Source organism: Panthera uncia (genome assembly GCF_023721935.1).
Source record: "Panthera uncia isolate 11264 chromosome A1 unlocalized genomic scaffold, Puncia_PCG_1.0 HiC_scaffold_17, whole genome shotgun sequence".
Taxonomy (NCBI): domain Eukaryota; kingdom Metazoa; phylum Chordata; class Mammalia; order Carnivora; family Felidae; genus Panthera; species Panthera uncia.
In genome coordinates, this window is record NW_026057577.1 from 10,918,690 (window position 1) to 10,944,359 (window position 25,670).

Sequence of the window (25,670 nt, forward strand, 5' to 3'; positions counted from 1 at the left end):
TAGTAAATATTCTATCCGAAACCTCAATGGCAAATTTAATGTAATTTAAACACATTTTTGCTACATACACGCATATAAATAAATATATCCACACCCTTCAGTAACTATAAGTGGATAAAGCTAGAGAATAGATCTTTTCCATATCCAACTTATTTGACTCAAAAATAATACCCTTCCCAGCTTTCAACATATATATAAATTTCTTCCCCAGTCTTACAAGATAAATTTGCATAATTCATCCTGTATTATTCCAGCGCTAACTCCTAGCTATATTAATTTAGTACACAGGGCCATCAGTATAAGGAGACTTAAGAATTCATTCTTGGGCAGAAAAACGAGTACCGAAGAGTGATTGCATCACTGTAAACTGAATTGTTCCTTAGCATACCCTGATGCTAACATATGGCAGATCATTAACCATAAAGTACATCGTGGGATTTAAGGGACAAAAGTGTAGCTCAAAGTCTTTTGACAAAATCATAATTACCTTTGAAAATAAACACTCAGAATTCTCATCCGTGTATTAGCTCCTGTTTGAACATTCCAATCCATTTATTGGAATGCTTTTTTGAAATGCTGCATTACCATTATAGTACAGAATGATAAAATACAGAATCTCACCTGTAAGCAATTACCAGTCTTACAGCATCAGGAAAAATGGTACTTTTAGTCATAGAATGAAATACACAAAAAACCTAAGGCTATCCATTATTCTTTGAGCATTTTCAGGGTAGAAAATGGATTATAAAAAACTCAAAGATGTTCCTGGCTTTACTCATTAAATGCTTTTGACATTGTAAAAATAAGACACAAAATGACACCACAGTTACAACCATTAGGACTCACACTCCTTAAATGATAGGACTGAAGTGCTGTATGCTCAGTTGTCCAGAATTTGTAAAATTCCTTACGTTTCCCACTAAAATAATTGTAAACCAGGCACATTCTCTAAAGCAGCCTTCTAATGTGTCAACATGCCTGCTCTCTCGGCTAGATGTTTGCTACAAATTGCTACAAAGTAGCAGGAGACGCTTTTTCCCTCCATTATCATCCGGGAAAAATGTAAAACCAAACTGCTGAAATCTTTCTGCCAGCTAGGCTGCCACCTACTGGACCATGTGAGATATAAAGCCAGCCAGTCTCTGTTCCTACTTCCTAACACCGTAGGTCTAAATGCACATGAGAAAAGGCATAACCCATACCTCAAACTGAACTTCCCTGAATGCACACAAAAAGAATCCCTTAGTAAACTGCCTTTTACAGTGGAAAAAATCAGCAGAGTGTTCATTCGACAAGTAAACAATTTCAGTCACTGAGAACTGGTAACGAAGAAGTTTTCTACAGTCTTAGTCTCCTTTTCAACACACTGGAGGCAGATTTGGAGCAAGAGCTGTAGTAATGGGTATACTCTAAAGTCAATCTTCTATGATGATTTGTGTATTAATACAAATCACATTTTTGTGAGCCCATCTACTCTATGGATTTCCTTAGGCATAAACAGAAGTCATGGTAGATACATGCTAACTAGATCACATACACAAGTCTCTTGTCACAAGTATCAAAACTTTTTCCAAGGCTGTTTCCTTTGTGAAGATTCATTTGGGTAGCAAGATCTTTTTCTCTGTACTTCATCCCCAGGCCTGAGATTTGCAGTAATGTAGGACCAGTTTACCATCACTGCCAAAACACTACAAAAAAAAAAAAGAAAAAAAAAGGCAGTAAATTAAACTCAATTTTTGATGTTCCTGGATAAAACTAAGAAAAAAGTTACACGTATTATAAATGTCCTCATACACGTAAGTTATCTATAAGACTATTTCTTTCCACAGGTCCAGGTTACTCTCAGACACATATCAGTAATCATAAATATTTAATAAAACCTAGTATTTTAGGCATGGCTGGGCTTGCATAGTACCTTGTCCCATCTCTGACTATAAGGTATGTACTGTTTTCCAGTAGTGGTGCTAGTATGCACACTTGAGTGATTAGGACCAGTAACCCCCCGTAAGAATGTGGGATAAGAAAGTCATTCTTGGGTTGTCTTCCTTTTCAGTGTCTCGGGAGGCAGATCTGGATTTACTGTACTTCATAGTCATCTTCTGTTTGTATTATGCGTTTCCTAATTCCCCCACCACTATAATTTGAGATCCAACTATGTTCAAAGTGTTAGATATGACAAGAAAGTAATCTCTCCTTTCACGCCGACTAAGAATGGCCTATCATCTCTTCAAATGTTGTCAGTTAATGATCACATAATATATACAGATGTGCAGACTCCATCAAGAAAACAAAGTGCTGGGCGCCTGGTAGGCCCAGTCGGTTAGGTATCCGCCTTCAGCTCAGGTCATGATCTCACCGTGCTGAGTTCTCAGGCTCCGTGCTGTCAGGGCAGAGCCTGCTTCAGATCCTCTGTCCCCCTCGCTCTTTGCCCCTGTCCCCGTGCACAAGCGCACAGGCCCACGTGTGCTCCCTCTTAAAAATAAACAAACTTAAAAAAAAATTATTAGGGGCGCCTGGGTGGCTCAGTCGGTTAAGCGTCCGACTTCGGCTCAGGTCGTGATCTCACGGTTCGTGAGTTCAAGCCCCGCGTCGGGCTCTGTGCTGACAGCTCAGAGCCTGGAGCCTGTTTCTGATTCTGTGTCTTCCTCTCTCTGACCCTCCCCCGTTCATGCTCTGTCTCTCTCTGTCTCAAAAATAAATAAACATTAAAAAAAAAAATTAAGGGGTGCCTGGGTGGCTCAGTTGGTTAAACCTCTGACTTCGGCTCAGGTCATGATCTCACAGTTCATGAGTTCAAGCCCCATGTCGGGCTCTGTGCTGACAGCTCAGAGCCTGGAGTCTGCTTCAGAGTCTGTGTCTCCCTCTCTCTCTGCCCCTCCCTTGCTAGTACTCTGTCTCTGTCTCTTTCTCTCAAAAATAAATAAAGACATGCAAAAAATTAAAAAATATATATGCCATGCTTTAAAAAAAGGATTAAAAAATTATTAAAGAAAAAAGAAAGAAAGAAAACAAAGCACTGATGTTTTACCTCATAGAGGGTTCCAACCTCCTGGTCTGGGGAGGGAGCAAAGGACTGATTCACATAAATAAACTGCAAGAGAGAAGAAAAAAGGTGACTCATGTTCAGTGGTATCCTGATTAATCTATACTTTTCTGTGCTCCAATCAATCAGCTATTTCAAGGTGTCTTCACAAGTGAAAAAAGCTTCCCTAAACTCCTTCTAATACTAATAAGTTAGTCAACCCAATGAAAGCTTTATAAAGATCAATCACCTCTTTCCTCTGGGTGAACACACATAACAAAATTTCTGGTCCTACAACAGTGGCTCCCAACTTTTTATAACTGAGAAACTTTTAAATACTGTCTTTACAAATAGCATTTGAAGGTTTATTCAAGGAATTGCTGGAAATATAAATTTTCCCATTTACTCATAATTAAAGACAGGCTTTCTCCTAAGGAAATTCCACACAGATACAGCCCCAAATCAAGAAATCTAGTATTTGAGCTACTTTGTGCATTTTGGGATGGGAGTATAAATGCCACACATGTTTGGACTTAAAAACATTTTTTTTTTTTTTTTAACCTTTATCACCTTTGAAGACTCTCAAAAGTACTGAACATCAGTGGAGTACTGTTTAGTCACACTTCCAGCCATATGAGATTAAAAAAAAGTAATGTAACTGAAACCTAGTATCCTTACAGCCTTGTTCTTTAAAGGATTCACTGTTCAATGCTTCGGTGGTCTGTTCTTACTAAAACATTTCTAGTACTTAATACATTTCTGAAGATAACTGAAACAAAAGGCCTCGGTGTCAAAGTGGGTTTTGATAATTTTCTTTTTAGAAAACAAACAACATTATTTGCAGGTAACATATTCAATTTTCCTTTGTAATCAAACTTGAAGACTAAAATTTCCTGGGCTTAGCATAGTCTTAACTGGAAAAAAAAAAGACAACCAAACATCAGATCCTACGTGGATCACCAGCTATAGCAAGAATAAATGTTCCTTCCATTTCTCCCTTAGGCAATACAGTGTGGTAACTAAGAACAGAGGCTCTACAGAGATGGATCTAGGTTTGAATCTTGGCTCCAAATACAAATAACCTTTCTCACCCTGCTTCTTTATCTGCAAATGTGGAAAATAACAGTACTTGTGCTTCATGGGACTGTCGGAAAAGATAAAATGAGATAAGTCACATCACCTATCAGTGCCTGGTACATATACATATACATATACGTATACATATACATATACACATACACATACACATACACATACATATACTGTGCTGACAGCACAGAGCCTGCTTGGGATTCTCTCTCTCTCCTTCTCTCTCTACCCCTAACCCTGGCTTGTGCACTTTCTCTCTCAAAATAAATAAACTTAAAAAAAATTCCACAGAAGTAAAATGTGAAAAATGCAATCTTTGGGGGCACCTGGGTGGCTCAGTTGGTTAAGCATCCGACTTTGGCTCCGGTCATGATCTCGCAGTTCATGAGTTCAAGCTCTGCATCAGGCTCCGTGCTCACAGCTTGGAGCCTGGAGCCTGCTTTGGATTCTGTGTCTCCCTCTCTCTCTGCTCCTCCCCTGCTTGCACTCTGTCTCTGTCTCTCTCTCAAAAATAAATAAACATTAAAAAAAAAAACAAAACCTTAAAATGCAATCTTTTGTTAAATGCTACATCTTCAGAAGATAAATTTTTTTTCAAGAAACATTTAAGATTGTATTTATTTTATTTGAGAGAGAGAGAGAGAGAGAGAGAGAGAGAGAGCACGTGAGCACACAGAGGAGGGGGGCAGAGGGACAGAGAGAGAGAATCCCAAGCAGGCTCCATACCCAGCACAGAGTGTGATGCAGGGCCTGGGGTCATGACCTGAGCTGAAATCAAGAATCAGATGCTCAACTGACTAAGCTGGCCAGACGCCCTGGGAAGATTAAAAATTGATTTTTTTTTTAAATCAATTCATTTTTAATTGAATTGTTATGAAGTTTTTTTTTCTAGTAGCTTCCGCAGGAAGGGTTCATGGGGACAATTCCAAATTCTTGCACATTGCTAATAGTTTGTGCCTATTAAAAGTCAGTTTTGTTGCATATAAAATCCTTATCTCACATTTTCTTTCTTTGTAACTTTGCTGTCAAAGCTTGATGATAAACTAATTTTCTTTCAAAGTCATGTCCTCTTTTTCTCCCCTGTATGTGCAAAGGAGTTTTTTCTTTTAGTTTCAAGTGTAGTACAATCTTACCAGAATGTTTCTTGGGTACTTGTTATTCTTTGTTGATATTCTCAGGCACTTTTTCACTATGTAGTTTCAAGTTTTTTTAAGACATTTTCCTTGGGGCACCTGGGTGGCTCACTCAATTAAGTCTCCGACTTCGGCTCAGGTCATGGTCTCATGGGTTCAGGCCCAGTGTCAGGCTCTGTGCCAACAGTTCAAGCCTGAAGGCTGCTTTGGATTCTGTTTCTCCCTCTCTCTCTGTCCCTACCCTGCTCGTGCTCTCTCTCTCAAAAATAAGTAAAAACATTAATAAAAAAATTTATGGTTTCAAATTATTGTTTTGATTTATAGTTTTAAATTATTTGTTTTGTTCCTTTGCTTTGCTTTCTCAGGGACCCCTGTTAACCATATGTTCACTCTCCTTTGCTTATACTCACCATTTGCCACCTTTTCTTATTTAATTTTTTTTATGTTTGAGAGAGAGAGAGAGAGAGAGAGAGAGAGAGGGAACACGCAAGTAGGGGAGGGGGAGAGAGGGAGACACAAAATCTGAAGCAGGCCCCAGGCTCTGAGCTGTCAGCACAGAGCCTGATGCGGGGCTCGAACTCATGAACCACGAGACCCTCAATCGACTGAACCACCTAGACGCCCTTGCCACCTTTTCTGAAATCTTTTCTACCTTCCATTTTTTTCTTTAAAAAATTGGTTTTTGCCTTCTACTTTTCCTAAAGCATTATCTGTTATTTGCTTTTATGTTTCTTCTACTTAAATGTCCATTTCTGAAATAACTTTTATTTATAAATCTTTTCCTTAGCTCTGTCACTTCACTTGAGTTTTACTGATGCTGATTATGTTTTTCTTAATGTCTTTTAGCTCGTTTTGAAATAAGTTAGTTATTGACTTCTATCACAGGCACATCTTTCTGGCATGCCTTGGTCTTCAGGAATGTCATTATTTTCTTGTAACATTGTATGGGACTTGAGCTTTGTACTTCTCCATTGCTTACTTTTATATATAATTTGTTTTCTTCAACTTCGAGCTTTCCACTGTTCCTCTCCACTTTGATCTGGTCTTTCTCTCTTCTCTCAGGTTGTTACGCTGCTCAATTTTGTTTCACTTCCAGAAGCTCTTCCTCAGTAGAGGAGCCCCACTGAGTCTGTTTTGACAGCTCTTTGGAGCTAGACTGTTCCAGCCTCCTCAGTCCTCCTTAGCACTGATACATATGTAATCACCTGCTACTGGAGAGGACCCTCTCAGGTTCAGCTACCATTCTTAAACTGACCTGCTCCACTTTCCAGGGAATACTTGTTGGCTATTTTCAGGTTCTCCTTTTCCCAGTGCTGTCAGATACCAATCTGTTGCTTCCATGCTTTTCTTGGCATATTTGCTGATACCATGCATTTTAGGGTTCATGAGGATACTCTATCATACAGTTTTTTCTTTTAATTTTTAAAAATGTTTTTATTTATTTTTGAGAGAGAGAGCGAGCGAGCACGAATGGGGGAAGGGCAGAAAGAGAGGGAGACACAAAATCCCAGGCAGGGTCCAGGCTCTGAGCTGTCAGCACGGAGCCTGACATGGGGTTCGAACTCACGAACCGTGAGATCAAGACCTGAGCCCAAGTCAGACGCTCAACCAACTAAGCCACCTAAGCGTCCCCAATTTTTTTTTTTTTTTACTGTTTATTTATTTTTGAGAGAGAGAGGAAGGCAGAGCATGAGTCAGGGAGGGACAGACCTGAGCTGAAGTTGGAAGCTTAACCGACTAAGCCACCCAGGTGCCCGTCATCCAATTTTGTTATAAATACTGATCAACGTTTTTTGGTTTTGGTATCTAGTCGACTCTGTTTTTGTGGGAATTTGGAAACTTGATGACACCTCTGACACCACTTTGCTTAAAATAACATCCATTTTACTCAAAATAATGTGGGGTACACCCGGATGAAAGTCAGATTGAGTTCTACTTTAATTGATGAAAGTGACAAAATGATTCTACTTTTTTTTTCCTACTGCTGAAATGGGAAGAACTAATCGGATTCACTACAAAGGTTTAAAGTCAAACCATACCAAACTGCTATTTTTACATGTTACAGTGGTTGACTGATGACAATTTTATGTGGTTCAACCTAATACATACTGATATCTATCAGGTCCTTTCAGATTACTGGATATAGGCAATACAAAGAGTCAATAGTCTAACATTAACATAGAACACAGCATCATTTCATTTTGTATTCATTAATTTCTAATAGTAATGCCTTATTTGGTACTCCTCTGGGTTTCTATTTCACCATCCCTTCAGGCTGCACCCTTAGTAGAGACAGCCTCTGCTCATTTCTTTTAAGTATTAGGTCTTCATTCCCCTAATTTTTCCATTTAGACTTGGAGTCTAGGCAAGGTCCTCTGCTACCATATGCATGTGGATGACACTATCATCTTGTGCCCATCTCTGGCATTTATTTAACTAAATTCTATATGGCATTCTTATAAAACAGATGCTTTACACACTCTCATTGGTCACAAAGGCAACTTCCTCCGGAAGAATCCTTGGTTTTATGCTATTCCTGTCTCAAATAACTTCTAGTGATTGACCTACCTTGCACTTACTTTTGTGCCTATAAACCTTTCATTAGAGCCACTTCTAGCCAAACTCTTAGATCTGTTTCTTCCTCTTTAATGGCAGAAATATATTTCAACACATTCCACTTTAATAAATTAATTCACTCATCTTATACATTCTCACTCCTAAGTTTACAAGCAACTCTATCCCTCCTCAACACTAATACATACAAACTCTTAATTTTTATTTTAAAAATACTTAGTGATTCTTCAATTACCTATCCACTCATACACTATCTGTATTAATACTAAGATTGTGATATGCAGATAAAGGGATCTTATATACTACTATGTGACAAAAAAATACCAGATGCCTGGAGACATTTAAATTTCTGTAGTCAAATACTAAATTAAAAACCAGTGGCATTTAAAATATTAATCCTTACAAATGCTACCACAAAGTACTATATTATGAAATAGGTATCTCTCTTAGTTCTTCGATGATATGTGGCAAAAATATATTGCTTACCTCAATACTGGGAAGAAAGGAACATTGATAACAAAATAAATAAATAAAAAAAAAAACCTCAGAATTTTTCTGTACTAATGTTCTATGAGAGATCTTTCTGCATGGGCATTCAGTGACTGAGAAAAACCACCAATATAGTAGGTACAAAAGTGGTTCACAATGTAAAAGCAAATCTAAAATTCATTTCATTTTGGGGTTCCCCAGAGAATTTAATAAAGTACAGAAATTCCACCAACATCTCAGTATACAACAATTATTTGTGGTTGCCTAGGAACTAATGTGAATTTATGTAGGCAAATGATCACTGTTGCTTTCATACCAACTGTTCAGAGGCCACAAGCTTAAGGAATTTTTTGATGAAGTCAATGAGTCCTTGAATGGTTCGGGTTCGCTCTACAGCCCACTTCTTTGTTTTCATTATAGGGGTGTCTCCCACAGCCTTCAAGAGGACATCAACTGTCAAAGAAAAAAAAATACTGGCAATTATACTGAGCATCCAAAGAGAATGTGATATAAAAGACTTCAGAAAACTTAAACCTTTAATCTACACACGTTTGTGTATTTATGATACTGGAGGGATGTCCAAGACGTAGAAATGTTAGGCGATATTCTTTTTCATCATACTTTTGTGGATTCTTTCCCGTGATTCTACAGTCCCACAAAGGTTTCCCCATGAAACTGACCTTTAAAATGTATTTGGACATAACGGGCAATTCCAAAGAGAATAAATGTAAATATTTGGTGAATAAAGATACGAAAAAATCTTTATGATAAGGTCATGGCCTTTTTCATCGGCCAAACTAGTAAAATTACAGTAACTGTGTAGACATTATTACTGTTGGGAAAACAAAATGGTACATATACCTTTTCTGCAAAGTATTATGGTAATACAAATCAAAGTGCTTAAGATATGTTTTGACTCAGCAAAACTTCTAGGAATCTAATCTAAGAAAATATAAGATGTGAAAAGAGTCACTTAGGAGGATTTCACCTTTGCTGAAGAATTCATTTTTATAGAAACAAACAAAAAAACCTGGTAAACCTAAATATGTAGCAAGGATATTTAGAAGAGATTGGCTAAATAAAGGATGTTACACTCTCTGATAAAATTTAAATAATATAGTAAAGTATACACATTCTAAACTCCTTGGATTCAAAATCCTGGCTCTGCTACTTGCTAGGTATATATATCTGGATAAGCTTTTATTTATTTATTTATTTTGAGAGAGAGAAGGTGAGAGAGAGAGAACACACAGGGAAGGGGCAGAGACTGAGAGGGAGAGAGAGAATCCAAGGCAGGCACCACACTGTCAACACAGAGCCTGACACAGGGCTTGAACCCACAAACTGTGAGATCATTACCTGAGCTGAGATCAAGAGTCAGACGCTCAATCTACTGAGTCACTCAGGTGCCCCATGGATAAGCTTTTTAATCTCTCTGTGCCACAGTTTCTCCATTTGTAAAACGATATCATCATCTACTTCATAAGATTGGCAGGATTAAATGAGTTAATATGTGTAAAGTACTCAGAGCAATATCAGCTCATACTTACTGAGCCTTAGGATTAAGCAGCCATTAGAGAAACATATTATAAAAGCATATTTAACAGTATGACTTATCAAAATGCACTAAATATAAAACAGCATGTATAATAGGATATTGATTTCATTAAAACCATCACACATATTCACGTAAATGTGAAATATGCACCAAAATGCTACTTCTCAGTAGTGACATTATAGACGATCATTTGATTTGATTTGTGCTTTTTGTAACCACCAACTTTTCCACAATAAACTTAATAAAGGAAAGTAATAGTATTAAAATGAAAGTACTAGATAATTTCAGATAGAGAAATCGTTTCAATAATCCAAAACACAACAGTGCTAATAATGCAAAGACTATGAACCTTTCTCCTAAAGTTACTTTGCTTACAACAAAAAAACAAAACACAAACAAAACCCAGACATCTACAATCAAAAGTAACACTGAAAGCAAAGTAGTGTACTGCTGCCCCCTAAAGTTAGCTCTCTTCTATTACATCCTTCTTGACTCACTCTTTGGTATTAAAAATGGATGGAGATTTCCACCAGGTCACTGAAATCAATTTCTCAAGCTTACCCCCTGGAATGAAGGCACCTAGAACACAGAACACATACAACTTATCTTCCTGATAAAGTTTATCTTCCTTTTTCCATATAATAATTATGGCTTCAGTTACCTAAATAGGGATGAATTGGGAGGTAACAGAAGATTTTGGTGGATTCACCTTCCACACCTCCCCTAATTCCGTGGGGACTATCAATAACTCAGTTGTAATTGGGAATTTCAGTAAAGTGAAGCAGAAAATATTGTGAGTTACATATGCTGCTGAAGGAACAAGAGTGGGAGGGCAAGAAGCTAGAGAAGGGAAAGTTATTTATTGTAGTTATACCTTAACTTTTTCTTTTTTAAAATTCTACATGTGATTTGCCTAGAGTTCTCAACCCTAGCTATATATTAGAATCAACTAGGAGAACATTTACAAGAATACAGGTATCTAATATCAATTAAATGAGAATCTTTTGAAAGCAGGGCATTGGTATGTCCAAAAGCTCTCCCAGGACATCCTAATGAGTTCCTAAGGACCAACAACCTTGGTGAACTTCAAGAATCTTTATTCTTCTGTAGATTAAAACAAAGTGGATCATATGAAATACTGAAGCTTCTTTCACCAGAAGAGATCCTCAAAAAAAGGACAACTTCAGGGTAGAAATTCAACAGCTAGCAGCTAAGTTTTACATCACAGAGGCAAACTCCAATGTTTCCAAGAGCCAGAAAATGAAAATAGGATCTTCCAAAGGTGGTTTAAAGAAAAACAAAACAAGGGGCGCCTGGGTGGCTCAGTCGGTTGAGTGTCCAACTTCGGCCCAGGTCATGATCTCGCGGTCCGTGGGTTCGAGCCCCGCATCGGGCTCTGTGCTGACAGCTCAGAGCTTGGAGCCTGTTTCAGATTCTGTGTCTCCCTCTCTCTCTGACCCTCCCCTGTTCATGCTGTGTCTCTCTCTGTCTCAGAAATGAATAAATGTTAAAAAACAAAACAAAACAAACAAACAAACAAAAAAAACCACCCACCCAACTATGTAGACCAAAGAAAACATGCCATATAACCCCGAGTCCATATCTGGGTTGTGAGCCATTGTTTTCTCGCCTCTGTTTTACTCAGCTATCTTCAGGATCAAGTAGTAAGCTTTTGACTAAGGCTGTTAAAGCCAAAAGAGCAAAAGAACCTTTGAAAAGTCTGTTCCTGCTTACAGTAAAAATGAAGGAAAAAAAAATAGCAAGAATCCATAAAAACCACGGAATTCTTCAGAAATAAAGATTCTAGCGGTAATCTACACAAATAATCTTGGGTTTCTGTTTCTCTGCTAATGTATCATGTGGAAATAACAGAACAAGTTTTCCACAAATGTAAAGGCGATCTGACTTAAAAGGGAGACAGTGCTGGGAGAGTCAATTCTCCAAAAGCAACAGCAACTGAATGAAGTTCTATTGAGAGGCTGTGAGATCAGGAAGTAGAAAACATACCATACCCATATTTAAAATTCTGGAGTGAGAAAAACGGTCTGAGGCCCAGGGTCAAATGATCCGCATCGTAATTGCTGATTTCAGTCCTTTTTCATCTGCAACTCTACATACAGTGCTCGAGGACAAGTGATTTCGTTAGGATTTTCCGTATTTTACAATGACCAACCAATTCTCAAGCAATGAAGGGTTGAGGGTTCAACCAATGAAATGACTCGCTTATAAAGGTTCCAAAATGGGCTGGAGGGGGTGGGCGGGGGAGGCGATGCTTATGCCTTTGGTTTTCTTTGAACATTCTTTACCCTTGATCAAATTTTAGTTTTTTGGTACAAGGAGTGAATTCGCGCGCCGTTGGTACAAAAAACAGCGAACCGGCCGGAAGGCGTGGATTCTAATCCAGGCTTGCTACCGACCATCCCTATCACCGTCCATCCCTATCACCATAAGTCGTTAATCAAATAATTAGGTCCCATACACACTAAGAGCCTGCAGCCACCGAGATCCCGCTCGGCTCCCATCTTCAACGACCTCGCAGTCTGGACAACTGAAAGGAAGAATCGAAGGCAGTGTAGTAAGTACCGTGGCAGCCAAGAACCGGTACCACACTGCTAAGGTGCGTCCAGAGATGGCTTTCTAGAGAAGGACTCGACTCAAAGGTCTCGAAAGCCGAAAACTACACTTCCTCTCTCCTGACAGGTCAAAAGCCACGCCTGGGACCAGCCCTCCTCTAAATTTTGCTTCTTTATTGGCCGCCAGGGACCTAGTCGGACGCACTCTAAGCCTCCCGCCACTGCCTAGAAAGAAACTGCTCTCAAAATTACTTTTTTTCTTGGTGTCGCCGGCAGGTTCCTCTGTTCCCGGGGAGACTGCAGCGGAAGAAGGAGGCTCCGGAGTGGCTGTTTCTGGGGAGACCTCCGTAGGTCCTTCGCCATCAGTAGTACTTGAGGGAGGGAGCTGCAGCGCAGACTCCGGCTCCTCAGCCATCTTGCTCAGTGGAAGGCGAGGGCGGAAGTGGTGGCTCAGCGCGTGCAGTGGGAGGGCTTTACGCCGAGGGCGTCGCTACAGAGGCGCCAGAGTAGGCCGGCACGACCCAACCCAACGGGGCTGGTTGGAGTTGCCGGTTGGTCCTCTATGTGGAACCTGTCGCAGAGCCCTGACTCTTAATACCGCAACTACGGTTTTCTCACAGCAACAGCCCCCGGAAGGAGTCACTGAACCACGTACCCGCGCCCCGCCAAGCGCGCAAGCGCCTGTCCGACAAGCGGGCTCGGGGCTGGAGATGTTTCCGCTTCCCTTCACGCCGGCCCCGCCCCGGCCCCGCCCAGACCCCGCCCCGCGGCTCGGGAGCGCGCGCGCGCGCGTGCGGGAGGGGGCGGGTGGGGAAGGATCGCCGGCGAGATCCCGAGGCGAGGCTCGCGCGCCCGCCCCCGCCCTGGCCCCCAGCGCCCACCCGGTCGGCCCGGCTCAGCCATGATCAAGGCGATCCTCATCTTCAACAACCACGGGAAGCCGCGGCTCTCCAAGTTCTACCAGCCCTACGTGAGTATCCCGCCGCCGCCGATCCGCGAGAGGGGGAGTCGTTGGCGGCTGGCAGCGCCCTCAGGGCGACCCCCTCAGGCGCGCCTCGGCCCGTCGCGCGCCCCGGCCGCCTCGCGCTTCCCGGGCTGTCAGCTTCCCGCCGGGCGTGAGCTAGGTGCTCACCTCCCTCCGCGCTCCCGTGCTCCGACGGGGCTCTGCCCAGGCGGCTCCTCCGCCCGTCTGTGGGCTGGGTGTCTCCCCGGCGGCGCGGGCGAGGCCCGGGGGACTGCCCGGCGCGGGGCCCTCGGCGGTGGGGCGGCCGCAGCCCACCTGTGCCCTCGAGCCCACCCGGCGGAGCCCCGGCCTTCCTGCCGCCCGCGGCTTCTGTGCGCGCCGAGCCCCACCTCCCCGACTCGCAGCCTTTCCTGGTCGAGTTCTTTCTCTCCTCCTGTGGACAGAGAGGCTTCTGTTTTCCCCCCGTAATCCTCTGGTCGCGCAGGAACTTGGGCTTCCTGCGATCAGCCGGGCGCTCGCTCTGTGCGGTCTCTCCCTTGTGTTGCCATACAGCCAACGGCCGCCCGGTGTGACTTTCAGGTGTCTCTTTATTAAAGAAGAGAAGTGAGGACCTAACCTTTCGCTCGGGCTTCTCCCCTAGTGGCTGTAAATTAGGTCCTGCAATAACCGGCGACGTTTGTCCGCTGAGAACGGTTGACTCTCTCTACCTGAAAGTTACGATGTCAGCCTGCTGGTCTGGCAGTTCCCGGCCGAAGGGAATTTGCCCTCGTTTGTAGCTTTTCTCCCATTTAGGAGGAATAGTCATATTCCTGAAACTCTTTGACAAGTGTAAATGTTGTTGAAGAAAACGCAGGAGGTTTTAAGGGAGTAAGGATAAGTAATTTATCAATGATTGAGGAAGGGTTACAGACATATGTGCCCATCTGGGGGCAAAATTCACCCCCAGGTAAAACATAACATTGAGCTGTCAGGGTAAGGATTAATGTAGGGGTACAACTATTGGGGCGCTTCTGCTTATAGTCAGAAATGGACTTTCAACTAAAGATTGAACTTGTGCCAAGGCTAACACTTCTCTGCAGATAAAGCCCAGATGGAAAGGATTGCTGCCGTTAAAAATTAAATGTGAAAATGTCACTTTGCTGAAAATGATAATGCAGTCTGTGGAGGTGTTAGTCGAAGTGAGAAATCTTGAGCTTATTCCTCATTTTCTTAAGTGGTTTTGCTTTTGCTAGTGAGAAAGAATATTTTCTCCTTTTCCTGTTTGGTTTTAGTGTAGTATAATTCAAATACTCGTGCTCTAGTAGCGAACTCAACATTGTTTGTTAACCCAGAATAAAATGGTAGTCGATCCTTCTGACTGGGGAAAAAAAAATGCCCTTAACTTTACATTGTTACCCATCTTTTTCTTAACCATATTGCGTTGGCTGTCCATTTGCAGTATAGAAAAGCTACGTCGCAATACAGAAACAGAAATCAAAGATGTGTTTTTTCATACTTACACTTAACAATCATTATTCAAAACAGTTAGGTTTCTTGCAAATCCGTAATGTCAGTGTAACCACTCATGTGGTGCAGTATTTAAGCATCTGCAGAAAAATGTATTTAATTTGGAAATCCAAGAATACATGTTTCTCTGATCCAAAAATGGATCAGAAATACTTTTTGCTTTTGCTTAGGGGTAACAGTGAAGGTTAATGTGGGAAGAGACAGTTCTGGCAGCAGTGGCAACTCTGGTGTCATTTTTGGCCATTGCATTAGTGACAGTGTTACTGGGGGCAGGGAGCTAAGAGGTGTGCACAGAAGAGCCTAGCGCTCGCTGGACATGTAGAAGTGGGGATGCCAGGAGCTGCTTCTGTGCATCAGTCTTTTAGAAATTGGGTTCTGCCAACTATGTTTTTGTCTTTCAAGAATAATGTAACATGGGGGCACCTGGGCAGCTCAGTCAGTTAAGCGTGTGGCTTCAGCCCAGGTCATGATCTCGCGGTCAGCAGATTGGAGCCCTTGTCAGGCTCTGTGCTGGCAGCTCAGAGCCTGGATGGAGCCTGCTTTGGATTCTGTGTCTCCGTCTGTATCCCTCCCCCACTTGTGTGCTCTCTCTCTCTCTCTCAAAAATAAACATTAAAAAAGAAAAGAATGATGTCACATAATTATTTGCTTCTACTAGATCATAACCTGTTTGAGGGCAGAAATCTTTTTTATGCGTTTATTCCATTAGCCAGTTTGTCAGCATATATTCATTTCATGCCTACCGTGTCCAGGTGGTGTTTTAAAATCTGGAAATGAGCAACTTCTCTTTTGGCAGGGGACGGACAAAGCCAATACATAGAGTATATACTGTGTCAGATGGTAGTAAGTGCTGTGGAAAAAATAAAGCAGGGAAGGGTGATAGGGGTGATAGGGAACACAAGGATGACTGTTTAAAATAGGATAATTGTGGAACTTCTCACTGAGAGGGTGATGTTTGAGCAAAGCCTTGAAGGAGTTAAGAAGGCCAGCCTTGTGGGTATCTGAGGGAAGATCATTCCTGGCAGAGGAAGCAGCAGATGCAAAGGCCCTGAGGATGGAATGCCTATTTGAAGATCCAGAACACCAAGAAAACTGGTGTGGCCCAAGCAGACTGTGCATGGAAAGAGTCCTTGGAAACAAGGTGTATTTTGTGTAGGGCTTCCGAGTTTATTCTTTTCTCACTGCCTGGAATGTCCTTCTCTTCTATTGCCAGATGTCCAGATTTGACCTCCTGTTCCCCATTTAACTCAAACATCACTTAAACATTTCCTGAACCTTTTTTATCTTGCTGGATGACTCTGCCTGGTTCTTAGGATTTTATTTTTATCTTAATGGTATAATATTTAGTTTCACAGCCTGTAATTCCTTGGAGGCATCCTATAGGTTCCTTGAGAGAAGGGATCAGGTTTGAGATATATTTGTGTCACCCCCAGCAATCACCATTGAATTTTGAATATAGAAAGTTCTAAAAAATCTTTGTTTAACGGATTCATTAGATTCTCCTAGCTTAATATGGAGTCTGGATTAGAAGTGACTTCCTAGGGCTCCTTCCAACTTTTAATGTTTTGTCCTTCATTAACTAGAGGTTTTAAGAATTCATGCCTTCAGGGCCACCTGGGTGACTCGGTTAAGCCTCTGACTTTGGCTCTGGTCATGATCTCACAGTTCGGGAGTTTGAGCCCTACGTTGGACTCTGTGCTGACAGCTCAGAGTCCGGAGCCTGCTTCGGATTCTGTGTCTCCCTCTCTCCCTGTCCCTTCCCCACTCACGCTTTGTATCTCTCTGTCTCTCAAAAATAAATAAGCATTAAAAAAAAAAACGAAAAGAATTCATGCCTTCAGGATAAGAGCAATGGTGGAATAGCTGTTACTTCAACTATTTGTTTTAAGTTGAAGAAGTTTCTGAGAAGTGTATATTCAATAAGATTGACAGTTTTGAGTTTAATTTATTAAGCAGTACCTACGAGTGTGGTCCTGATAAGATGCAGAGATTTGAGTCCAACAGTAAAGGGGTTTAGCAGTGAGCAGTTTGAAAACTGTTGAACCATTTGCCAACCAGTTTCCCTTACTGCACTGAATTTCCATTCCCTGTTTATCGTTCCTCATGATACAACAATTTATTTGTTCATCTTTACCCTTTAGTAGTGCAGACTTCTGTTTCCTGCTGTAGATTTTTAGATTTGATTGTTCCTTCACACTGCTGTGAGGTTTGATGTATATGAAGTCACACACCTGTTTTGCTAAACTGAAGTTTTTGATTCATTCTGCTGGAGTCACATATTAAGAATTCAAGGGTGGACTCAGAATGTCATCATTTCTTGTTTTTGCCCTCTGTATCCTTGAGCTATGACTGCAGAAGTTCAAACGTTTTCCTTGGTTTAATTGTTTCTTTAATTGATGTTTAGCCCCAGCAACTTGGCAACAATAAACTTTAGTCTTTTAATATTTGCCTGGCTGTATTTGTGTATTACTATGAAGGACTAATGGGATGTATAGTTCATAAGCCAGATATATTTTTACATAGCCATCAAACAAATAAAACCCTTGGGTTTTCATTCCTGTGTTATTAATAAACCCTGACATATCGCTTTAAGTAAAGTAAAAGTGGGTTTTTTTTGGTATGAATTATAGTGGTTGTTTCTGTTCAGATACAAAAGATTGTGCATGTAGAGCATGCACTGTTCATACTGAGTTACAAACTGTTGTGTAGGTGAGTTGCCTCAATTGTCATATGAACTAAATCTGATTATTATTGTTTGTCAACTAAATGCAGGCCCTAGAAGGAACCTAAGATTGTTCTTTCCTTTGTTGAATTGGTTTACATGAAAAGTAAAAATTACAAGTATGTGCAAATTTTTCTGTTTAAATTTTTTAGAAAATATTTATTTATTTTTGAGAGAGAGAGCACACAAGGGTGTGTGCCAGCACACGTGCACGAGTGCGGTACAGGCAGAGAGAGAGAGAGAGAGAGAGAATGAGAGAATCCCAAGCAGGCTCTGCACTGTTGTGCGGATTCCGATGCAGGCCTGCATCTCGCGGTTTGTGAGATCGTGACCTGAGCTGAAATCAAGAGTCAGATGCTTAACTGGACTGAGTCACACAGGCGCTCCCTCCTTTTTAAATTTTTAGAAAGATGCATCAATGTTTACCGATACCTTTTCTTAGTGACTCTTAAGACAGTGTGGCAGATGGGATAGTTAAACTTCTTTTTATGATCAAAATATAATTTTCAACGGTTGTAAGGATTAAGGTGTTAGTACATAATAATGTATACCATTGGAGCTCTTTTTGTTCGGAAAAGAATTCCAAATGACTTGATTTCTTTCCATATTAATTGGGATGCTTTGGCTATATAATTAGGGTTTTATGTAGCCTGACTTAAATTTGCTTGTAAAGAATCATGTTAGGTTACATAATAGGAAGCGCAAAATAGTAGACAGATTCCAAAGTTATTTGTTTCGGCAAATTGATGACTTCATTGTAGATCCAGTTTCTCTCTCTTTGTCTGCCTTGCCTCTTCACAAAATTGATACCCAAAGGTTGGTTTCCTCATTGAAATCAGTGGTAATCAGTGTAGTCCACAAGGACAGTGTGATCTATTTCTGCAGTCTTAGAGTATGTCTTCCCCTTCAGTCTGGTTAGTTCCACCCAAGATAAATAACAGCTCATACTATCAAGATCCACCCTTGGAGCTGAGGATAAGGGTAGAAACATGAATGAAATGAGTATTCTGTTGGAAACGTGTAAGAGAAGAGTGGATGTTGGGTAGGCAAACAAGTGTCACTATTCCCACTTGATTAGTGGACGTTATTTCTTTTGAATAAATACTATTATTTCTTTCCCTGTAATTTTACATTGCTTCTGAGGTTGTTAATATCGGGAAACACATATTGATAATATGTGATTCTGAACACTGTACCACAAAAGATCTGAGTTCAAGGTATTCCTTATATCAAAGTATCATTGAAAAATTCAAATTCTAATATCATCGTTTTTGTAGGTAGTATCCTTGAAATCTTCCTTTAAAAAATTAATATTAAATTTGTTGAAAATTCTGAAGAAGGAAATAAAATGCTCAAAATTACAGTGATTTTTCAGGGAAGCCTGGGTGGCTCAGTCAGTTAAGTGTACAAATTCAGCTCAGGTCATGATCTCACAGTTCATGGGTTCAAGCCCTATATCGGGCTCTGTGCTGACAGCTCAGAGCCTGGAGCCTGCTTCAAATACTGTGTATCCCTCTCTCTCTGCCCCTCCCCAACTAGCGCTCTGTCTCTGTCTCAAAAAATAAAATAAAAACTTTAAAAAAAATTTAAAAAAATACAGTGGTTTTCAGTTTTCATGAGAAGGTTATAAACAATATTATAGGGCATTCCTCTGCCTGTCAGAAAAGTGGAGCACTCTGTATAGGGTGGTTGTGTTATGTTTCTTTAGTAAAGTTATTGATTATTAAATTACTTATTTTGATTTTTAAATACATTTCCTTTTTGTGATTCCATGGAAAATATTTAAGTGTTAAGATCACTGAGGTCACCCTTGATTTCACCATTCATAGTTAACTGTTAACGTTTATTGTATTTCCTCCCATAACGTAATAGCTAAAAATATGTACCTTTTAGACATTCATAACATAAGATGAATGCATTGAAGCTATTGGTGGATTTGTCGAATGTTTGTGGCCTTAAGATAACCAAATATATTAATGTCTGGCTATCGTTAAAATGTTTAAAAATAACATTAATGTAAATCGCACTTTAATAATTTGCGTGCATTTTTTTCCTCCGTGTATATCTTTTTTCACAAATTGAACTTATCCCTTCCATTTCTTATCCCAAAGGGAAATCTTTGCTAATTTTTTTGGAAAGTCCAAGAATTCTTTTGTGTCGTTAGCACTTGGAATTGTCTTTGTACTTGTGGGTTATGGATTTCTTCACTGCTGCTGCTGAGCAAGGTGATTCTGAGTTGTCATCTACCCAGATGAGCCAGTCTTCTTCCAGCCTCTGGTCACATAAAACTCTTACATTGGGATAAATTATACACGTGCTTTCCTTGCCCATTCTGCCTTATCAGCCTTCCCTTACCACATCCTTTGAACTGAAGTACAGATATGCATGCACGTTTTTTCACAGAAAGATCAGGCAAGGTAGAAGGATATTGCAGTGTAGGAGGAATAAAGGCCTGCGTTCTAGCTAATGGGTGTGAAATTCTTAAGCCCCTGAGGGGAGGCACTTCGTGACAGTGCTTTGAGAGGAGGAATGGTCTTTTTGGAGACTACCTGACCTGTCCATTGCACTCTGCTTTCTCTCTTTCCCAGCCCATGTTCCTTCCACAAATATCTGCTTTTTGTTTGTATAGCCCTCTCCTAAACAGCAGGTAACGCTGTCATGACTAAGACAGATACCATCCTTGTGCTATGAGTTTTACGTTCTAGTGATAGGGAATAGACAATAAACAAATCATGTGGGATTGTGATCAGTCTGTGAAGAAAAATCAAACAATGAAAAGGGAGAAAGAGTGATGGGGGAGAGATTATTAGATAAGATCATCAAGGAAAGCCTCTTTCAGGACGTGACATTTGAGAAGAGAACCGAATGAGGTAAGGGAGTATATGAGAACGGCTGAGGAAAGACTGTTTCAGGCAGAAAATGGTGCAGGATCTCTCACACGGGACCAAAGTTGGTGCCGAGGAATAAATAGCAAGAAGGAGAGCTGAGTGATCCCAGGGAAGAGTGGCAGGAGATGAGGCCGGAGACAAAGGCAGGGGCAGATCACGCCTGTATACCAAATCCTACAGCCCCTTTCCCCCCAAACTCTTTCAGTCTCATGACGTCACCCCCAACACGCTGTCCACAAGAAGAGATATTTCTCCTTGAATCCTACTTGTAGTTTGCACGATTGAGCAGTGCCTCTGGCCTCTACAGGATAGGCAGTGATGCTTTCTTCTGCTCAATTATTCTTTTCTCTACCCAGTCTACAATAGGCTCCAGAGAGGTGGGAGTGCCAACCCAATGAGTGCCCCAATTCTGTGCAGCCTCTATACTGCTGAGATCTGTGATCAAGCTGGCTCCATTTCCTAAGTCACCTGTGAACTCAAAAAAGCATTTATTTTTCTCAGACATCTCACAACTTTAATTATAGGTGAGCAAAGTTTAGGTGAAGCCCAGTAGACCACCTCTATTATTGTGCTGAGAAGCATTTACATCTTTCCTGCCTTGTTTGAAGCCTGGTGTAATTCAAGAGTCACTAGCTGTCAGTCATTGTTGTCTTTGTTACCCAGGCGAAAAGGGTTCTTTTTCAATGTGCCAGACCCATTGAATTGTTTTGATTTCTGTGTGCTAACTAAACGGGGAAGATTGCCAGTTCGTCCCACCACAAATATATTCTATTTCCTGTCATTAATATATCTTAGTGTGATGGTTATAAGTTTTTTAAGATGGAAAAATATATGGGGGTGCCTGGATGGCTCAGTTGGTTGAGCACCCGAACTCTTGATTTTGGCTCAGGTCATTATTCCAGGGTCATGGGACTGAGCCCTGTGTTGGGCTCCCTACTGAGCACGGAGCCTGCTTAAGATTCTCTCTGTCCCTCTGCCCTCTCCCCTGTGCGCCCCCCCCCCAATTAAAAAAAAAAGATTGAAAAATATACATAAAATTCACCATTTTAAGCATATAGTTTTGTGGCATTGTGTCCATTCACATTGTTGTAGAATGGACACCACCATCCATCCCTGGAACTTCTTCATCTTTAGGAATTGAAACTTTGTACACGTTAAACTCTAACTCCTCATTCTTCTCTTTTCCCAGCCACAGACAACCACCGTTCTGTTTTTTGTCTCTGAATTTGACTACTCTAAGAACCTCATGAAAGAGGAATCATGTAATATTTGTCCTTTTGGACTGGCTTATTTTACTAGTATAATGTCTTCAAGGTTCACCTGTGTTTAGCTTGTGTCAAAATTTCCTTATTTTTTAAAACTAGATAATCTGTTATACTTCTTTTACTTCTTTTTCTACCCAGTGGAATCATGTGACTGGATCATGTGACAATTCTGTGTTTCATGTTTTTGAAGATTTGCTGTACCATTTTCCACGGTAGCTGTACCATTTTACATTCCCATCAGCAGTGCACAAGAGTTCTAATTTGTCTACATCCTTGCTGATGCTTGTTATTTTCTGTTTTTTCATTACATTTATCCATACAGCTATGAAGTGGTATCTCCTTGTGGTTTTGTTTTACATTTGTGTAATGACAGCGATGTTGAGCATCTTTATCATGTGCTCACTGACTATTTATATATCTTTGGAGAAATGTATATCAAGTCCTTTTCCCATTTTTTAACCTGGTTGGTTGTTTTCTTGTTGTTGAGTTTGAGGAGTTCTTTATGTATTCCGGATATCAGTCCCTTATCAGATACATAATTTGCACATATTATCTCCCAATCCATGCACAGCCTTTTCACCCAAACTGCAGTATCTTTTTTCAAAGGGATAATGTCCTTTGATGCACAAACGCTATTAATTTGGTAAGGTACAACTAATCTTTTATTTGGTCTCCTGTGCTTTTAGTGTCATATCCAGAAAGTGATTTGTAATGACTTCATAATAGTTCATTGTATAATGTATCATAATTTATCTACCACAGCCTACTACTGTGGACTTTTGTTTTGAATAAGGTTTTATTTTATTTTATTTTATTTTATTTTTTTTAAGATTAAATAAGGAAATACTGTACTTGTAAAGGCTGACACATAATACAGATAAGTAATAAATAACAACAAAGTTGGTACTAACAATTATTTTTATTATTACTAGTACTTGCTACTTCCTACCGTTGGTTGGAAGATTATATAGCTAAAGAACTGTAGAATATTCCAGAGATTGTTCTGAGATATTTTTTTGCATTTCCGCAGAATGAATTGTCTTTTTGTAGGCTTTGTTTTAGAATGAACTTCTTTGTTATTACAGAATACAGAGTCCTCCAAAATTATTCCAGAGAGCAGTTTTGTAAGAAGACTTTTTAGGAGAAAGTTAGTTATAAAACTTGCCCCAGCTTTTAATTTTTTTGTTTTTTTTATTTTTTATTTTTTATTTTTTTAAAGAATGTCCTAATCTTTAAAATATAAAATTCACATGCTATAAAACTCACCCATTGAAAGTGTACAGTTCAACACAATTTATAGTATTCACAGTTGTGTGTATGACCGGCACCATAATCTAAATTTGGAACATTTCCATCAAACCAGATGAAACCTAGTACCCGTTGACAGTTCCTTCCCACTCCCTTCTACCCCCCAGTCCCTGGCAACCACTAATCCATTTTTTGTGTCTACAAGTTTGTCATTTCTAGATTTCTCATTTAATGAAATCATGAAATATGTAGTCTTTTGTGACTGGCTTTTTTCACTTACCATGATGCTTTTAAGATTCGCTGTTATAGCATATGTTAGTACCGCATTCCTTTTAATGGCCAAATAATGCCCCATTGTATTGCCATACCACCTTTGTTTATCTCTTTATCAGGTGATGGGTGTCTGGGTTGTTTCCACTTTGACTACTATGAATAATGCTATGAACATGCATGTACAAATTTTTGCATGGCCATTTGTTTTCATTTCTCTTGGCATATATCTAGATGTGGAATCGCTAGGTCATATGATAACTCTATTTTTAATTGTTTGGAGAACTGCCAGAGTGTTTTTCAAATTTTCTGTTCCATTTTACATTCTCATCAGAAGTGTACGAATGGTTCCAATTTTTCCATATCCTCATTAACTAGTTCTTGTTATTGTCCCTTTTTGATTGTGGCCATCCTGGTGGATGTCCAGTGCATCTATTGTGATTTTGATTTGTATTTTCCTAATGACAAATGATGTTGAGCATCTTTTCATGTGATTATTATTTGCGTATCTTCTTTGAAAAAAAGTCTTTTAAAATTGTTTGCCCATTTGTAAGTTGGGTTGTGTTTTTATCACTGAGTTGTAAGAGTCCTTTATATATTCTGAATGCAAGTGCCGTATCAGATATATGATTTGCAGATAATTGCTTCTCTTCTGGTTGTTGTCATTTTCCTGCTGATACCGTTTGTAGCTCAAAGATTTTTAATTTCGATGTCCAGTTTACCTATTTTCTTTGCTTGTGCTTTTGGTGTTACACTTAAGAAAGATTTGTCTAATCCAAGATCATGAAGATTAATACCTGGGTTTTCTTCCAAGAGTTCTGTAGTTTTGGTTTTTACATTTAGGTTTCTGATCCATTTTGAGTTAGTTTTATATATGATATGAGGTAGGGATCTAACTTCATTCTTTTTGCACGTCGCTATCTAGTTTTCTCAGTATCATTTGTTGAAAAGACTGTTCTTTACTCATTGAATTGTCTTGGTCTCTTACTCCAACTCTCCCTGCCCCCCACCCTGGCCAATTTTGGCTTGTTCTTGAGTTCTCAGACCTTTTAGCAGCCACCAAGATTCAGACTCTCTCTTTAAATATTTTAAACTCAGTCTGTCACCTTCTCAGCTATATGTTATTTAAATTAAAAAAACAAAACAAAACAAAGAACTAGGATCTTTGCCACCAAAACTGGGTAATGTCTTACTATAGTGGATGGGAAGTTTCAGAGTGTCAATTAACAGCTGCCATTTATTGAGCACTTTCCTTGTTGTGCTAAGTGGTTTTCATACATTTTTATACGTTGTGAGGGAAGATGCCAGAGGGTTTTTGGGCAAGAACTAATACTCCTCCCTCCTTGTTTGGGATTTAAGTGTTGCACCATCCCAGTGGTTCATTCTTTATGCACTCAGGCTAACGTAAGGCCTGCTCACATACACCAAGTCTCCAGCCAGACTTCCTACTTGGGAGAGGCCTGGCAGAAAAACCACACTCCCTAAATTTTCTTTGCTGGGATCTTTTCTTTTTCATGATTTCTAAATGTTGGGCTGCTCTGAGGCTTAGTCTTCCTACCTCCCTTACTTTTAAAATTATTTCTTTATTATTTTTTTATTTTTGAGAGAGAGACAGAGCGCAAGTTGGGAAGGGGGGGGGGGAGGAGAGAGAGAGGGAGAGAGAGAGAGAGAGAGAGAGACATAGAATCTGAAGCAGGCTCCAGGCTCTGAGCTGTCAGCACAGAGCCCTATGTGGGGCTCAAACCCACAAACTGTGATGTCATGACCTGAGCCGAAGCTTAACCCACTGAGCCACCCAGGTGCCCCAATACCTCTCTTGCCTTTAATGAACAGTGAACTAATTATGATTCCTTATATATGCTCCTTGTTTTCCTGATCCCCAGTGTTTGTCCATTTTTTTTTTTTTTTTTCTGCTTTGGATGTCTTGCAACTTCACATTCTCTATTCTCTGAATTTCTAAATTACTAAGTTTTTTTGTAGATACCTGTCTCTTTTTTTGAAGATGATGATCTTGCTACTGAAAATCATTGTTCCCCTTCACCTCTTGTAGCTTGTTGTGTGTACTGTTCTTATGTCAGGAAATGATCTCTAACTTTTATTATAAAGACGTCTATTTCTTTTGGGGAATGTTAAAAAAAAATAAGATACAGAACACTAAATAAAAATTTTAGATGGTTATATTCATTTTATTTCTTCTTTTAAGCTCTCTGAGAAAAAGATCTGTTTCTTGGTAATCTTTGATATTCTAGCATCTAGCAGAGTGAATGAATGCGTTTTAAGAAAAAATTCTCTGAGTGTGTGTAGGAGGGAGGGATGAGGATTATGACATATTTACTGTTTGATTAGAGGCATGTTTTGGTTTTAAAATT

General features: G+C 40.0%; 2 protein-coding genes across 4 annotated transcripts in view; one reads left to right on the forward strand and one right to left on the reverse strand.

Annotated features, from left to right (window-relative positions):
* Positions 1–648: 648 nt before the first annotated feature.
* Positions 649–13,119, reverse strand: ATG12 (autophagy related 12). Of its 3 annotated transcripts, none has more exons than XM_049649058.1 (4): positions 12,691–13,114; positions 8,624–8,760; positions 3,029–3,091; positions 649–1,688 (listed from the first exon to the last, which is right to left on the reverse strand). In XM_049649058.1, the coding sequence occupies exons 1-4, from the start codon at positions 12,851–12,853 to the stop codon at positions 1,629–1,631; spliced, it is 423 nt and encodes a 140-aa protein (XP_049505015.1). In that variant the 5' UTR covers positions 12,854–13,114; the 3' UTR covers positions 649–1,628. The 3 variants fall into 3 exon arrangements, with proteins under 3 accessions (XP_049505015.1, XP_049505017.1, XP_049505016.1); XM_049649059.1 differs by lacking the exon at positions 649–1,688 and adding an exon at positions 4,114–4,166; XM_049649060.1 differs by lacking the exon at positions 8,624–8,760 and having other exon boundaries at positions 12,691–13,119.
* A 121-nt stretch (positions 13,120–13,240) lies between these two features.
* Positions 13,241–25,670, forward strand: part of AP3S1 (adaptor related protein complex 3 subunit sigma 1) — a 73,317-nt gene continuing 60,887 nt past the window's right edge. Inside the window, exon 1 of the mRNA XM_049649057.1 lies at positions 13,241–13,408. Coding sequence (XP_049505014.1) covers positions 13,340–13,408 — 69 coding nt within the window. The 5' untranslated portion in view covers positions 13,241–13,339. The remainder of the gene's footprint in view (positions 13,409–25,670) is intronic.